Consider the following 15,823-nt stretch of genomic DNA (forward strand, 5'->3'; position numbering starts at 1 on the left):
TGTGTCAAAAAAGCCAGTCCCATTCCTGACGTTTGAGCTTCCTTGATCTGACGGGTTAGAAAAACGGCTCAAAGTGCTAATTGGATTTTTCAAAGAAATAAGAGAACTGAGGAAGAAGCGGAGGGCAGGAAGAAGGGGAAGGCCATTCTCTCGCTGTCCAACAGCAACCTCTATTGGCCAAAGAAAAGCCCTGACATCACTTTTGTTCTCCGAAAATATACCAAGGACAACATTTACCCCCCCCGAGCCAGCCCTCGGTTCTTCCTCTACTTCAACTGGCAGTCCCCCAGAATGATTAAATCTGATATTTTACATTAATATATATTCTTATAAATATATATAGATATATATATATGGCCCTTATTGAAGAAAACATGAGTTTCACATTGACACGAAAGTACCATAATCTCTATATAGCCAAGTAGAAAGTGTTTTCAGTGCTCTAGTGAGCTGGCAGCAGTCTGTTTATGTCACACTCATTCAACAAGAAATAAAACACAAGAAAAATCCTCTTTGAAGTTGCAAACTTTAACTTCGGAAAAGAACGCTCACTGCACCTCGTAGGCTTCTCCTTTTCCACTTTTTTCCTGAGTAATACTTTCAATCTTGTAACAGACGATAACTTTTTTTCTATTTTCATTTTTTTGCTGTTTCAATTCTGGGCTATTCCCTGCCATCGTTATTATTTTACAATTGTATGTAAAGTTGATTGCTCAAACACTTCAGCTCATTGGAAAAGAAACACGTGCGATGCCACTCTACGCTTTTAAAAGTACTTTCAGTTCATGATTAATGACCAGACCTAATGTCACTAATATGACAAGAATAAACAGTAAATACATATTTAACTTAAAATAACAGATACATAAAAAAATTGCATTTGCAGAAAGCCTTGTAGGCTTTTTGTGGGGAGAGGAGTGGGCACAAAAACAGAGAAGATGTCACTTAAAAAAATAATTATAATAACAATAATAATAATAATAATAAAATAGGATCACTAGAAAATTAAAACATTAACGACAGAGTGTTCTCTTCCTCTCAGGCTCTCATCTGTAGCTTTGGCTTGTTGTAGTTTTGGAACCTGTACTTACTGGCTCATTGACATCAGATAACAAACTAGTAAACCCTGAGAATTCAGACACAGGCGTCCGTATGCTGTGATCCACCTCCCCTCTTGAGTCAGTGCCATAAGACAAGCCGCGGCCGTCTGACTTGAACTGGGAGCCGAAGGCCTGAGCAAAGTTTTCTATCTGGTAGGAAGGCTTGGAGGAGTCCAGAGAGGCCAGCTCCTGCGATGGGGCCAAAGGGTAGACCACAGAGCCGTTCTTGACCGGCGGGTGGTCCTTCTGGCCGCTGCTCAGGTCAGATGGGCTGATCTGGTAGGAGGAAGGGGGAGTGGAGGAGTGCTGCTTCTCCATCTGCTCCGTGAGCTCCTGAGAAGGGGTGAGCTGCTGGTGTGTGGGGGCGTCCAGGCCGCTCAGGTGGAAGCTGTGCTGTGGCGAGGTGCCGGTCAGCATCGCAAAGTGAGACTTTGGCACAGAGGAGGGCAGCGAAGGCGAGGCCACCGACTGGCCATACCCACACTCCATTGGGGACGTAGTATAGATGTTCTTGTCAGCGTAGAGGGGATTTCCCGAGTGGGAAGTGGTGTACTGTCCTGAGGCGGGAGGCCCTGGGCCCAGAGGGAAGCTGGCACTGTGGCTGGTGCGCTCCAAAGCCTGCAGCAGGAAGCGAGAGTACTCGTGCATCATGACAGTCTTCTCTCCAGATGGGCTGGGGGCGTCAGTGCTGTGACCGATGACGGAGCCATCAGCTATGGTGGGGTTCAGCTCCACATGGGGGTCGCCAATGTCGAAGTGGACGTCGTGGTGCGAGCCATCGGGTTTCTGGGTGTAGTGGTCGAGGATGCTCTGCAGAACCTCATCTGGGATCCCTGACTTGTCGAGACTCAGAGGTGCGTCGCTGTCCATCACACTGGAAACGACACCTTGAATGACAGACTGCTGGGAAGACAAGTGGCCGATGCCAACATCGTACTCATTGGTTCCTCCAACCACCACAGGTCCTGATGAGTTCGCATTGTTTGCTGCTTGTATGTAGCGTCTTTTCTTGAGGAACTGCATGGCGTCATCATAGTTGCTGCTGGTTGTCCCTTCTTTCACCCCATTACCCTGCATGAGGCTGAGGTTGTCCATACCCCCACTCTGCTCCAGAGAGCCTGCTTTGGCCTCTCCCAGACCCACTTTGTCCAGGCTCTTACGATTAGCCTTCTTGAATGCCATCTTTGGAGCTCTGCCGTGGTGGACCTGCTGCATGCTGGGTCCTGGTTCAGTTGAGGAAGACACCGTTTGATTCTCCACAGAGTACTCATGGATGCTGTAGCCTCCGGATACAGCCCCTTGAATGTGCGTAACCCCTCCGCTATCCCCCTTCTTCTTCTTGCGCTCACCTCCCTCTCCAGGATTTTTGGACCGTCCCCTCTTTCTCCCAGTGCTCCCAGCATGTCCCTGAGTGATTCCATAGCTGCCATGTCCCATCTCTACGCAACCCAAGTCCATCATCCCGGGATCCAGCCCCTTCTTTATGGCTTCTCCACAGGTTCGCTTGTGCTTAAGCAATCGGTCTGTCCTCGAAAAATACTGAGGGGCACAAACACCAAACATTTATTCAAAGGAAATAATTACAACTCATTACACCATATTATTAACAACAAGCCCTGTGCAGCTCACTAACCTGTTGACAAGTCTCACATCTGTACGGCTTTTCTCCGCTGTGTGTCCTCTTGTGCCTCTCCATGTGGTACTTCTGAATAAATCGCATGTTACACTGGTCGCAGCTGAATGGCTTCTCTCCTGTCAAAAAAAGAACAGCGGTGTTAAGGTCACATGAGGCCGTCTAATGTTATGAATGGAAGTCTTTCAATCACTCACCACTGTGGATCTTCTCGTGTCTCTGGAGGAGGTACTTCTGAATGAAACTCATGTTGCACTGACTGCATCTGAAGGGTCTTTCACCTGGAATGAAACCCACAAGATTGATACAGTTATTGAGCTGCATTACCCAAATGTCCACTTTGGTCCAATACCTGTGTAATCCAATGCAATAATAATTGATTTTGTTGGTACAGATTGTTTGAGTGTTGACACACACTTCACCAAAGGCGGTATGTGTTGCATCTCTGTCGCAAAGGACTGCATTGTATTTCACTGTTTTTTATGTAATTGTGTTCATCCGCTTCCCTCACTTTCTCTCTACCAACATTGCCTATGTTCAAGCACTAGTCTTATTTTAGTAGACTAGTGCTTAAAAAAACTTCAATTATTATATCTAACATTGAAGTCTTTTGAATGCATCTCAGTTTAATGGTGATAAAAGCATTTGTTTGTTAGGTTAAAAGCAACATTTGCCATGTTAAATTACTAAAGAGCATAAACTAAAACAGACTGTACAGCAGATGTTTCATCAATCTGTATGCCAAAATAATCTAAATACATGAAGTGATCAATAGAGTGTGTCCTCCAGCTGCACTTTTAAAATCAAATTTAAAAAAAAATCAGTGATAGTCGTTATCTTCGAACACCTAATTATCATGACACATCAGGTAAATGGGAAATGAGTGATTAAATAATGGAAAAGGAGTGATATGGAAAAGAAAGTAAGCTGTATATTATACTAAAGCTGTGCAGGCGAGTTGTTATCTATACTGGTCCCCAAGTACTTTTTATTCTTCAATTCCCCCCCAGTAGTTAACATCCACACACCTTGTCTCAGGTTGTAAGGTTGGCACTGCAATTATATTTTTATAGCACATTTACTACCCAAAAGCAAATGAGAGTGATTTAGAGATGACACAGGTAAAAGCACAAGAAGCGGGCAGAAAATGCCTTCAGAATAAAACCATCCTTATTTCTGAGTTGTACACAGAGTAACATCTGAAGATAGTGTTGGATGAACTTTAAAAGCAGTAATGACAACAATAGTTTTAATTTCTTCAGTCAGCACCATAATGACACCAATAGTTTCTTCTGTTGTGCTGATTGAGCTTTTATTATCATTAGCAGATAGGAGAAAATATGAGCATCACAGTGGAAATATGCACAATATGATACCTGTGTGAATGAGGACGTGTCTGCGTAGGTGATAGGAGCTTCTGAAAGACGCACTGCAGTGCTCACAGATGTGAGGCTTGTTTCCCGGTGACAGGCTGCCTCCATCTCCGTCCAGCATCATTGATTGCTGCAGGACGATAATGGAGGAACACAATGGTCAGATTCAGTCTATACCTGTGCTTCTCAAACTTTTTCACATCAAGTACCCTTAAACTGACACAAATCAAACCATTTCATACGTTTTTGTCGTATGAAATGGTTTAGCTATGGCTAATTTTCCAACTTTTACATGTACAACTAAATTAGAATTTGAGGGGTCAGTATCAAAAAACAACAATCGTTTTAGTGTGAGAAGTGTGAGAAACCAGCTACCAAAATATTCATACATTATGTCAAAGTGTTACGTAGGGTGAAAAATAAATGATTACCCCTATATCATATAATGACAAAACTAGTATAATTGATACAGTGAGTATTTTTTACTAATATAAAACATTTTTATGTACAATTAGTAATACATACTATATAGATGATTAGCTTCTGCTTTTATCTGAGGAAAAATAACCCAGATTGCATTGATGTTTATTTTAAATATTAGAAAAAATAAATGAACATACTTTCTTTGAACTGAAAAGCACTTTCTTATGAATGGTAAGCACACAAATTAGTAATGTATGTCTACATTAACAGATATATCAATATATGACAAACCTTAGCCTCGCTTCTCTTCCTTCTTGGTTTACCCTCCTGTCCATCACCGTTTGACCTTCGACCTTTTCTCCCAGTGGGCTCCTTTCCTAACTGACTCGGCAGCTGTGGTGATGACAAAGAGAGAGGGAGAGGGCCGTGAGAGCGAGCCGTGACAAGGAAATCACTTGATCGTAGGTTAAGGGCCTTCATTCTAAAACTATCCTGCAAACAAGTTCATGATTGTCGCTGATGCAAACAAACAGAACACTTGGGCAAAGTGTGGTAATTATCTGTTGGGAACTCACTGCACAAGATGAGGCTCTAGTGGGCGAAATAACAATGCCTTAAATTTACGGCCCCTCTACGCATAAGCAGCCTGCAATTCACAGAGACACCATCTCATCTGCAATTCTAACCAAAGAAAGAGACAAACCAAACGCCTCAAATACTTAACATTCCAAATTATTACCCTTTTCTTAACAGTCTGTGTGGGGTGTTAATTCAAGAAGCAAGGAAATGGGTTCCTGATTACCCACTTTCTTCTACATCCCTGCAGTGCTTTTTCTCTCTCAGTCAACATGCTGCACCTCAGTGCCATATGGAGTCAGACGGGGCAAATGTAGCTGCACCTGCCTTTCTCAATTCCAGCCTAATCTTTAGGGGTGAAAAACTGCTTCTTAAGGCTCCACGTGTTGTGTTAGAATCAAACCCTCAACATGAAATTGTCCTTGAGTAGACAATTTAGAAATAAACGCACACAGTGATTATTTATTCTGTTTTTCAGCAAACTTGCAGTGAGAGCCCTGATGACCTCTGCTGCCTGCCTATTGTTGGAAGAGTGTGGTTGTGTGTATTTCTATTTGAATGAGCACAAAAGACGTCTGAAACGAAGTGCGGGCTTGAACAAGACAGCTGTGTCCCTGTCATGACGTTTTCATTCACGCTTAGGCTGGATGACATCACCCTTTTACCCAGAAAGAGAAACGGAGGGAGGGAGGGAGGGTAGATTTATATCCTGATATTCACCAGCTTCACACAAGCTCCTCCCCTCCAGCCGTCCTCTCTCTGGCCCCTCCCTCTCAGGCTTTAAAAATATGAGCTCCCTGGCAGCTTTTATTTTTTTATTTATTTATTTTTCTTTAAAGAGACCTTATTTTTGAGGACAACTAACCTAAATAATTCAGAATTAAACCTTGAAAGATCCTCTATTGGTCATGTTAACAAACCGTAGCTATTCATACAATAATGCACAATAGAAAAAGCCAATAAACACCTAATTTAATATGATTACATTATGATTCTGCTGGAACCTAATAAAGTCATCGACATACCAGAATTTTAAACTAAAAAAACCCCACTTGAATTTTAAAAAAAAAGCATGAAATAACCACTGAACATATACACACACATTTGTAATAATGTAGGGCTCCCATGCACCCAAGCCTATGACAATATTCTTTATCAAACACCAATTGATGTTTAGACAGCTGAAGCGGTTTCTTTGTTTTCTAGCCTCTGTTCTTTCGATTCTATCAAATGCTGATAACTTATAATTTGAAACTTTATCCAAATTAAAAAAAAAGAATTTTAGTACCAATACATCACAACCTTTCTTCCTAACCACGGCTGGATCTACTGCAGAAAGAGTTTTTCCTGACAAATGTAGATGGAAACCTCCAACTTTATTTTCACTCTGCTAATGCTGTATTACATGTATAGATATGTTGACAAACCAGTTGTCTATGGCTTGTGGAAAAAGGGGCAAAAACAAGAGCTGCTGGTGGCCTGGAAGGGTACCTGAGACAGCAAAATCCATACTTTGATAGTATCTTTCAATGTGATATACAATCGGAGTTAAAATATGTTAATATTTTAGATTTATCCATGTCTGTGTTGGTTGCAGGAGGGATTAGTAGGAAATATGAACTATAATCTCTACCTGAAAGAGTGCATTTGGGAATTTAGCACAGAACGTCAAGAAAATAAATTAACAAACAAGAAAATTTATAACTGCAGTAAAATGGAAGGCATTTATTGAAATGTATGTCCATTTTGTATGTTAATGTGGCTGCAAGCATTAAGGCCGCTGCCCCTGAGGACGAAACATAAATCACTCAGGGCTGCAGCCGATTTATCAATGATTTGTTTGTTCTATATAATGATCAGAAAAGAATTTCATCAGTATAAAAAAACGTTTTCAGATTAGAACATAGAGAAGCTAAAACCAGAGAGCATGTAGTGTTTTTGCATGAAAGTGAAGTTAATTGATTAATACATTATAAATATATTTGGGAATATATTTTCTTCTAATTGATTAGTCGTTTAAGCTTTAGAAACTGTATTATTGCGGAAAAAATGCGCCTTCATTGAATCCTGCACATTTGATAGCACAGCCCTTCCATCAGGACGTCCCCCACATCATTTTCTCTCAGTGGTACTTACATTGCCCATGTTGAGGTCGTGCACCAGCAGGCCCTGGTTGTTGCTGACTGTCACCTCCAGCAGCTCTGTGCTTTTCCCCAGCCCTCCTGGGTAAACCGGCAGGCGATAATCATGCTCTGACAGCTTCTCCTGCTTGATACCCATAGCATGAACATAGTCTCCCACCCCCTCACACCCCATGCGGCCACCCTGGGTGCCCATGCTGCAGTCGGGTGAGTCACGCTCCTTCTTCATGATCATTTCTTGCGGTGGAAGGTCCTGCATGACAGAGTGGGCAGCCAGCCGGGTGAAGCTGGTCACCGGAGGGAGGTGGCTGAACATTATCATGCCAGCAGGGCTGAAATTGGAGTCCATGCTCCCGTTGGAGCGCAGGAATTCATTGCCTAGTTTGTCGTGAATGATGTTCATGGTGGATGCCGATGGGCAGGTAAACTATGGGGCTGCAATCAGTGTCATCCTGTGAGCAGAAGAGACAACAGTAACCAATGTTAGAACATGCTGTTCCAAGGGAGCTCTATAACTAGCAATCAATCTGTGATCCTCACATATTGACACATAAATAATAGGCAACAGACAACAATTAGGGAGCCAGTTAAGCTTGGTGTTCAGGAATCAGTGTCACGGCCTCTGATCTCACAACTGTGCGCTTAGTCGGATTAAAACCGAAGGTTTGTGGGTCAACAAAGGGCTACAGTCTGGCATAATGACAAGAGGAAACAGGCAAAAAAAAAAACTGAAGCAACACTGGACAAAATTCTCTCTGGTAGATTACAGTGCATTCATGTGAATTTATGTGTGTGCGCTGAATATTACAGGGCAAAAAGGTCAGTGTGGCTGCGCTGCTAGACACAACACGAGATGTGGAATGAGAGGATTGAAGTTGTATGTTAATCTGTTTGATGGGCCTGTCTGACCCAGTCATCCTATTTGCATGAGCTTATCTGCCAATGAGAGTGCACACAGACTGCATCAGAAAGACTGCTGGTGTAATTATACGGTGGCAGCATAAACAAATCAAGAGGTTGTTTTGTAAAAGCACTAATAGTTGATGCATATACCTGACACAAGCTGTAACATGTTAACATCTACATTTAATGAGATTAGCTGTGACCAGATACAGTTGTATGAAGGTGAAAACATAATGGGAACGTTACTTTTTCTGAAGATAATTTCAAATCTTTTTTGTTTAAATCACACTACAAATCATATTTAATGATCTTTGGCCACCCCATCAAGCTAATGACCGCTGCCAAATGCCTTCAGCTTTGATGGTGCGTTAGCAGCAATAACGTCCTCAGCTAACACGAAGCCAACTTTTTTTAAAAAAGAAAGAAACACGACTTCAACCTCTTCCACTAAGTTCACCTCTCTCTATCGTGTTTGAGCAGACGAACACTGTGTTAAATTGACCTCGTAGTCTTCACACGTTTAATAAAACTACCTAGCTTGTTCGCTATTGCAATTAGCTACCAAGCTAACCATTTGGCTAACCACTCTTGCGGGGCCCTTCTTCTTTGTGATGCAGGATCAGGCAATAATTAATATGGCCATGCAATAACAGCAGCGTATCTGCGTTCGTGATCAACAAAACCGCGACAAACGAGCTTAGAAACTAGCTAAAAGCGAGATGAAGTGACGGAGGCTTCTCGACACGTAAATAAAGTTAGTTTTGAGTGTTTTTTGAAAGTTGAAATTAAAGAATTTACAGGCAGATATCACAGCTTCGCCAGCCGTTAACGTTACACACTCGCGTAAATCTGCGAGCTGGCGAAATGATCAAGGACGAATGCTAGTTTGCGTCCGAAAAATTAAAACACAACTTCTCTTACGTTTTCGAATTCCTCTCCACTGTTTTCTCCAAGTTGTGGGATTCGGTTCCTGGGCAGTGAACCGACTGTAAGTGATGGAGCGACAGCACAAGCATGACCCATAACAACCGGCCCATACAACTCCAGCGAACAATGATGCTCGTCCGGCTAGCCGAGACAGCTAACTTAGCAGCTAACTAGCGGTAAGGTAACGTCAGTGCGCTGCGCTTTGTTGTCTGTCCCGTGCGAGGAGTTTAGCCGCCACAGCGAACGGCTCGATACCGGAGTTGGACCTGTGGGTTACACTTACCGGTACGGGACCATGACCTGCTGGTTTGGCTCGCGTAGTTCACCCTCAGCGGTCCGTTTCAGTGTCTAAAGCCCAAACATTGTTCTCCCGCAGCTGTTGGGTTCTTCCATCTTGCCTCGGCGCGGTGGATTCTGGGTCCCACAGGCGGACGCGTCCTGAGACGCAACGATTCAAAAAACTCAGATTATTATTTTCTATAACCGGCACATATGGGTGTTATTTACTAGCTAAAGCTATTTCTATTATTTGGACAGCATTTCTGAAAATCATATAAATGTATTCATTAATAAATATACATATACAATCAGAATTTGATTTTTGGGTTTATAGGTTTTCTTGGTATTTTGGTGCTTTACTCAACAAAGCGCATAAAATGCAATAAAATCAGTATAAGCCATTAGTGGCTGAAACGCTCAGAAACGTTTTTTAAATATTAAATCGAGAAAAAAAAATCAATAAAATAAATATATTATTTAAACATAAAAGGATTGAAGTCTGTGTTCGAGCTGCTCCCTTCAGGACACCGATACAAAACACCACTGGCAAACAAAAAGAAGAAGGACTTGTTTATCCCAAATCGAATTTATGTAGTACTTTACGGTTGAGAGCAGAGATAATTTTCCTGCCCGAGCTGGACAACAAAGTTATTATATTTTTTTTCTGGAATGTGCAAACAAATGTTAAGGAATGTGTAAATGATTACAGTATGAAGTGGAAAGTATATGTGCAATGTAGAGGGATATTGTAGGCTACAATTCATTGTTTTCACATGATTTTGTAGTTTCTCAGTCTTACATATAAGGGCTGTATCTCATTTCCTAAGTCTGGCATGTAATGTGTGTAAGTGGAGAGACAGAAAGTGGCTGAAAAATGCAATTTAATTCACTCTTTTAATTTATGTAAGTGTTGGAAGAAGTAAACAAATCCTTTATTAAGTGCCAGAAATTCTACAATGTGAAGTTTGAATTGCAGGGAGATGGAAACATTCCAAAAGGCTTTTTTATTACCTCCAAATAAATAATTTTACATAGATTCAGACTTGATGTAAGATAAATGTTAAATAATCTGTTTAAAGTCAAAGTAATAGTAACAGTCATTCATAAAATAAAATATCTGAATTTAAGCAGCCCATCATCATTTACAATTGTACACTATTTCATATATTAAATACAGTATTAAGCTACTTATGTGTTGACATGTAAGTTGCATTTAAAGCATTGTAACTTTACACAGTATACCGAGGTGTAGTCAGAGGACAGTCTGTAAATGCATGTTTACTACAGGCATTGAAATGTAGAAGAAAAAAAGATGTAGTTAAGTAGTAATATGGAATAACACAAGTGTACAAAATTACCTGGAAATTGTTAGTACAGTACTCGAGAAAATACTTTTAATTGCTTTCCATCTTCATTTCATCTGCAAGTTACAGTTTAGGCTACTGCAAAAAATATCATCGAGCAGAGTTTCAGATTGATGGTTGTTACATATCTTAACATCAACTAATGGTTGCTTTCTTTTATCACTGGCTTGTTGTGGTTCACTCTTCACTTTAATAATGTTTGTCTATAAAAGCTAGCTCCTGTCTACTTGTTGTTTGTTTACTTTCAAGAGGTAATGATGTGTAAATTCAGTCATTAATGAAAGGACGAATGGATGGCAGTAGTGAATAAACATCACGAAAAATTCAGACGGCTGATTGTCTAAACCCCCAGAATAACAGAGGGAATCTCAGACCGGCCACTGGGTCGATCGTGACAGATGTTTTTAGAAATAAAGCTCTTAGATCTGCCGGTTGAATGAATACATATACATCTAAAAGCACATCAGAGTCAGGCCTTGCACCCCGACTCCTAATTGCCTTTGCTAATGAACCAATTAATTCAGAAAGCAGAGCATAATTGAAAATGCAGACAGTAGAGTAATGCAAAAAAGGTCAGTGGGTGCATTTCTGATGTCCCTGCTCCTTTTATATATCCATAATGACAACCCACACAGCTGACAGTGATATCTTTGAAATCAGTCTCATCTCAGACTGATTAAATATTCATGATTGCCTGATGAAAACCAGTGATTAGACTTTGAGAATAAAGTTTCATAATTTTACAGTTTGAATATATTCAAGAAACAGATGTTAATAATTTTGGTTTATACGTATTTTCAGAGGATGTGGGATAAGAACAACGCCGACTTTGTTGACAAATTAATAATGTATTCGCAGTTGAGATCATTTTTAATCTTGGGAGTTATTAGAAAATAAAGTCAATATGGTATTTTATAAGCTCATTCCAACATTTTCAAACTTAACATATTTAGGTTTCACCATACCCTTTAGCCAAAAAACTAAAGAATTATTCTGTAACTACTTCCTTTAATCATGAGAAAATATCAGAGAGGGTTTTGAAGCAGCATTCAGATTTAGTGAAGATAATTCATTAAATAAATACTATAAGTCCTGTATTTAAAACCACTTTGGAGATTGTGCGTATAATTATGTGAAATGGTAAAACCTGTGACAAACCTCAGTGTTTCATGGCTTATAAAAGTAAATAAAGATGTTACGTTAACAAGTTGTTAGCACATATTTTAGCGAGCAGCTGCTTATTTAAATTATGGAGTAAACATAATGCAACATTACAGTTAAGTTTCTGGCCACCTGATATGAAACCATTATTCTCTCTCCTTTTAGCTCAGTTTTTGGTCTCCACCAACTTCTTAGGGAATTATCTGTTTCCAATTTGTCCACCAGCTAGTCGCTAACTGCTGCTGTCTTCCATTTGGTATAGTGAAGACAGTGTACAAGGGGTGGGAATAGCTCCTAAAATAGGTATTTGGATAGAATATTTACGCATCTGTTACAGCAACACGGCAGAAAGAGAGTGAGAATGAGTGTTTTCTGTCACTGTTTTGGTTGTGTTTAGGTTACTGCAATACAAGTGTTTTCGTTTTGCAATGATGGTGCTGTAGTAACATAAACACTTAATCCAGGACCAACACCAACGATAGATAAAACACAGCCATTTAACCCGGGGAAAACTCCCATTTATTAAAACTTCTCTCAGACGAAAGACAAAAGCCAGATGTTGATAGCAGTTATAGCCTTAAAAGCCAAAACAATAAGCTGAATGATGGTAAAATGGTGCAGAAACAAGTACAGACTTGAGGGGCGATTCTTTGTGAGTTTGTGACCCACAAATATCCGTTGTGGACATTTTAGTGAAGAACAGCATGTTGCCATCACAAACTGTCACATGACAGGAACTGTAAGACTTTTAAGACTGTTTAAGGTTAAATAAAAAATGCATGTTCAAGCACATTTACCTTTAATAAACTGACTCAGCGAGAGGACATCCAGCACGTGCGCTGTTATTTCAATGTCATGTTCTGAGTCTTGTATGTCAATCTCAGCTGAGGTTAGTAAATGTCACTGTAAGGCTCAACTTTCCATCAGTCTCTACTAACAGCTAAGTGTTTGGGACATTAAGGTCAGAGACATCATGACTCCTGCGCTGTAGGTCACATTAAAATGCCACTGACTCCACTTCGAACGCAGCAATGTGGGCTCATTGTAAAGGGAGCAGAGGACTGAGCATGTGGGCGCCTGCACACAGAATACAGATATGAAGGGACATGAAAAACAGGCCAATATTATCATGGCTGTTATTCTTGGTAATTTGTGTATCAACTGACACAGACAGTTATCAATTCTAACTCCTCATTAATAATTCAGCCTGTGCAGCATGTCTTTGTTCTCTCTCCCTCCTCCCCTGAATCCATCCCAATGTCTCTCTCACACACACACAAATAATTTGGATGTGTGTACCATTTCCTTCCTCTGCAAATAATGAAACCCAAGAAAAACTGTGAACAGTGGAGAGCCAAGGTTTGGTGATTGCCTGGGTTGTGCTGATTTGGATTCCTCTCACTGGGAAAGCCTGATGCCTACACATAACAGATGGCGATCCTGGCCGTCTACACACTAATCCTCAATTGTTAGGAGGATCACAGCCGTATATGAGTTCCCTCAACTGAGACACAAGTCCCTTGTCAGGTATTAGAAACCTGTGCAGTGTTGAGACTTGAGCTGTGGAGGTTAAACACACATTTGGGGGATTCTATTTGGTGCATTGATAGCTGATATTTGGTAGCATATGCTGCAAATGCAAAACTCAGTCGATACCACGTCCAGTTGATCAGGTCTAAGACTGGGTTGGTGTGGAGTGTCCTAAAGCCTCCTATAAACACTGGCTAACTCCATTTCTTATTGAACAAAGTCCATCTGCACATATACTTTCACTTACTGATTCATTATGTCTAACAGGAAACTGTGCTTTCATTTTTTTTCTGTAAATTAAAGGCTTTGGTTCCACTTTTCGGTGAAATGAGACATTTTTAAAATGCAGTTTTTAGAAAAGAAGACAATATTGACAAACATGCACATCCACTGTCTTACAAATAGTTAAATGAGAAGATCAATACCACTCTATTGTCTATATTTTAAATATGAATCTACAGCCAGCTGCTGATTCGCTTAGCTTACCATACAATCTGAAAACAGTCACAGTGAGGTTGCCATGTATGCTGAAGGAAATTATGGCAACCTGGTAAGAAACAGTTTGGCATATAACCCCTGAAAAACCTAAACTTATTGTACAATCTAAACATAGTTCATAAGTACTGGTGTAGTAATTTCCTTTTACTTTGAGATGGAGCCAGGCCAGCTGTTTATCTTTGTTTTCAGTCTTTGCGCTAAGCTCTGCTTACTGCCTGCCATTTGTAGCGTCATGTTTGCTGTACAAACATCAGGGACAGGGTGGTATAAATCTTCTCAGCAAAAAGGAAAGCATGCAAGCAAGTGTCCTTCCCTTAACTGGCTGTGTTTTCTTATGAGAAAATGTTGCTAATTTCATGGATCTGGAAAGTTGCAAAAATGTTGATATTAAACATGCCAAAACATATTTTGGCATTTGTTTTTGCCTCCAGAAGATTTTTTATCCATCTAGCTGCTAATCTAAAAGTGCCCCAATTGAAGCATTTGCACAAGTACGACCGCACATTGAGGGTGTAAATAATTATCTTTTTTAATCAATTTGATTCTTGTTTTAAAATTCAACATTATAAAACAATTCCCCATCTACTTCAGTTGTCTAAGGGAATGTTGTAACGCTTTTTTGCTGTGAGCTCCAGAAATGTTTTGTGGAAACTTGATTAATGTGCGGGAGGAGACTAATGAATTAATTTTCATTTGTTGGTGAACTGCCCCTTTAAGGGAAGATTTATTGCAGGAGTGTTGTATAAGACTGCCTTGTACCAAATATGCTGGCATCTATCTGTGGGTTGGAACTTTGTGGGAGTCACTAAAGATGTGCTTAATCTACTAACAGTTTTTTAGACACCTGAAGAAAAAGCTCCTCTGAAAAAGTCAGTCACAGATTGATGACAAGCTCAAGCCAGCAATTTCTATTATTTGTGAGTCCGTAAAATGGTACAATGTTCCCTCCCAAAAACAGCAACTAAGCACATGCACAGAGGCTGAAAACTTGAAAGGGAAACTAAAAAAAAAAACAGTTCATTACCTCATTTATTGATGTAAGAGCTTGGAATAAATTGAAGGACTAGCTTAAGAGCACTTCAATGAATGATGTAATTGACAGATTTTGGATCTTGTTTTTGAAAAGTGCTCTCGACACAACACAAAGGTCTGAACACTTGATGACACACCAGTGTGAGTTCAGTCAAGGGCGTCTTTATGCTACCTGTGTGATTGGAACTGTAATTGTGCATTAGTTAATAATAGTAGCACTCACATGCCAGCGCAGACCTTTGTGTTGTATCTGATTAAAACAAGGGCAACAAAGAGGCAAGGGCAATCCATCCCATTTAGGACAGTCCTCTGGGAGGATACTAGTCCAGGAAATCCTCCACCGTCGTTGTCATCAGATGTCTAAATCAATAAGAAGGCATCACGGGGAAAGAGGAGAAGCACAGATTTAACGTCTGGCTTCAAACGGACAAAGCCTTTGGACAGAGGGTCATAAAATTCAGTTTATTTAAAGCAAGTAGTAAAAATTCAAGTGGAAAGGATTTCAGGAAAACATTTAAAATTGAAATGAGGACTGTATAATTTTTCCATTATTGTTCATTTACTCGACATTATTACCTTTAATTTAGGCTTTGGGCTTAGCAATTTGGCAGAGGTGAACAGAGGCACAAGGAACCACTGGAGCCCAGCTGCAATTCAATCAGTCAGCGATGCTCCAGTCTGACCCAGAACCAGATCAGGAACATGCAGGTGGGTCGTCTTTCCAGTAGATGGCACAGTTTAACTGGAGGCACAGAGATCCTCCAGCCTCACCGCCTCTCCCTGTGACTCTTCATGCTGTCAGTCACACAGAGGATCAGCTGGGATGTAAACACAGTGTCAGCACTTGTGAGGAATGAATAAAATAATTAATGTATAAATTTAC

The 15,823-nt window shown here is 40.5% G+C and overlaps 1 protein-coding gene and 1 long non-coding RNA gene across 4 annotated transcripts; one reads left to right on the top strand and one right to left on the bottom strand.

Moving 5' to 3' along the window:
• Positions 1-446: 446 nt before the first annotated feature.
• LOC119014320 (zinc finger protein 281-like) lies at positions 447-9,514 on the bottom strand. Of its 3 annotated transcripts, none has more exons than XM_037089369.1 (7): positions 9,360-9,514; positions 7,242-7,698; positions 4,821-4,922; positions 4,110-4,236; positions 2,931-3,014; positions 2,734-2,852; positions 447-2,639 (listed from the first exon to the last, which is right to left on the bottom strand). In XM_037089369.1, exons 2-7 carry the CDS (start codon positions 7,647-7,649, stop codon positions 1,047-1,049), a joined length of 2,433 nt encoding a protein of 810 aa, XP_036945264.1. In that variant the 5' UTR covers positions 7,650-7,698; positions 9,360-9,514; the 3' UTR covers positions 447-1,046. The 3 variants fall into 3 exon arrangements, with proteins under 3 accessions (XP_036945264.1, XP_036945265.1, XP_036945266.1); XM_037089370.1 differs by lacking the exon at positions 9,360-9,514 and adding an exon at positions 9,071-9,207; XM_037089371.1 differs by lacking the exon at positions 9,360-9,514 and adding an exon at positions 8,948-9,017.
• On the top strand, positions 7,707-15,754 carry LOC119014325. Its single transcript, XR_005072939.1, has 3 exons — positions 7,707-8,903; positions 9,104-9,252; positions 15,528-15,754. It is a non-coding gene; the product is annotated as an uncharacterized LOC119014325 (long non-coding RNA).
• The last annotated feature ends 69 nt before the right edge of the window (positions 15,755-15,823 follow it).

Source organism: Acanthopagrus latus, chromosome 23, assembly GCF_904848185.1.
Source record: "Acanthopagrus latus isolate v.2019 chromosome 23, fAcaLat1.1, whole genome shotgun sequence".
In the NCBI taxonomy this organism is placed as follows: Eukaryota; Metazoa; Chordata; class Actinopteri; order Spariformes; family Sparidae; genus Acanthopagrus; species Acanthopagrus latus.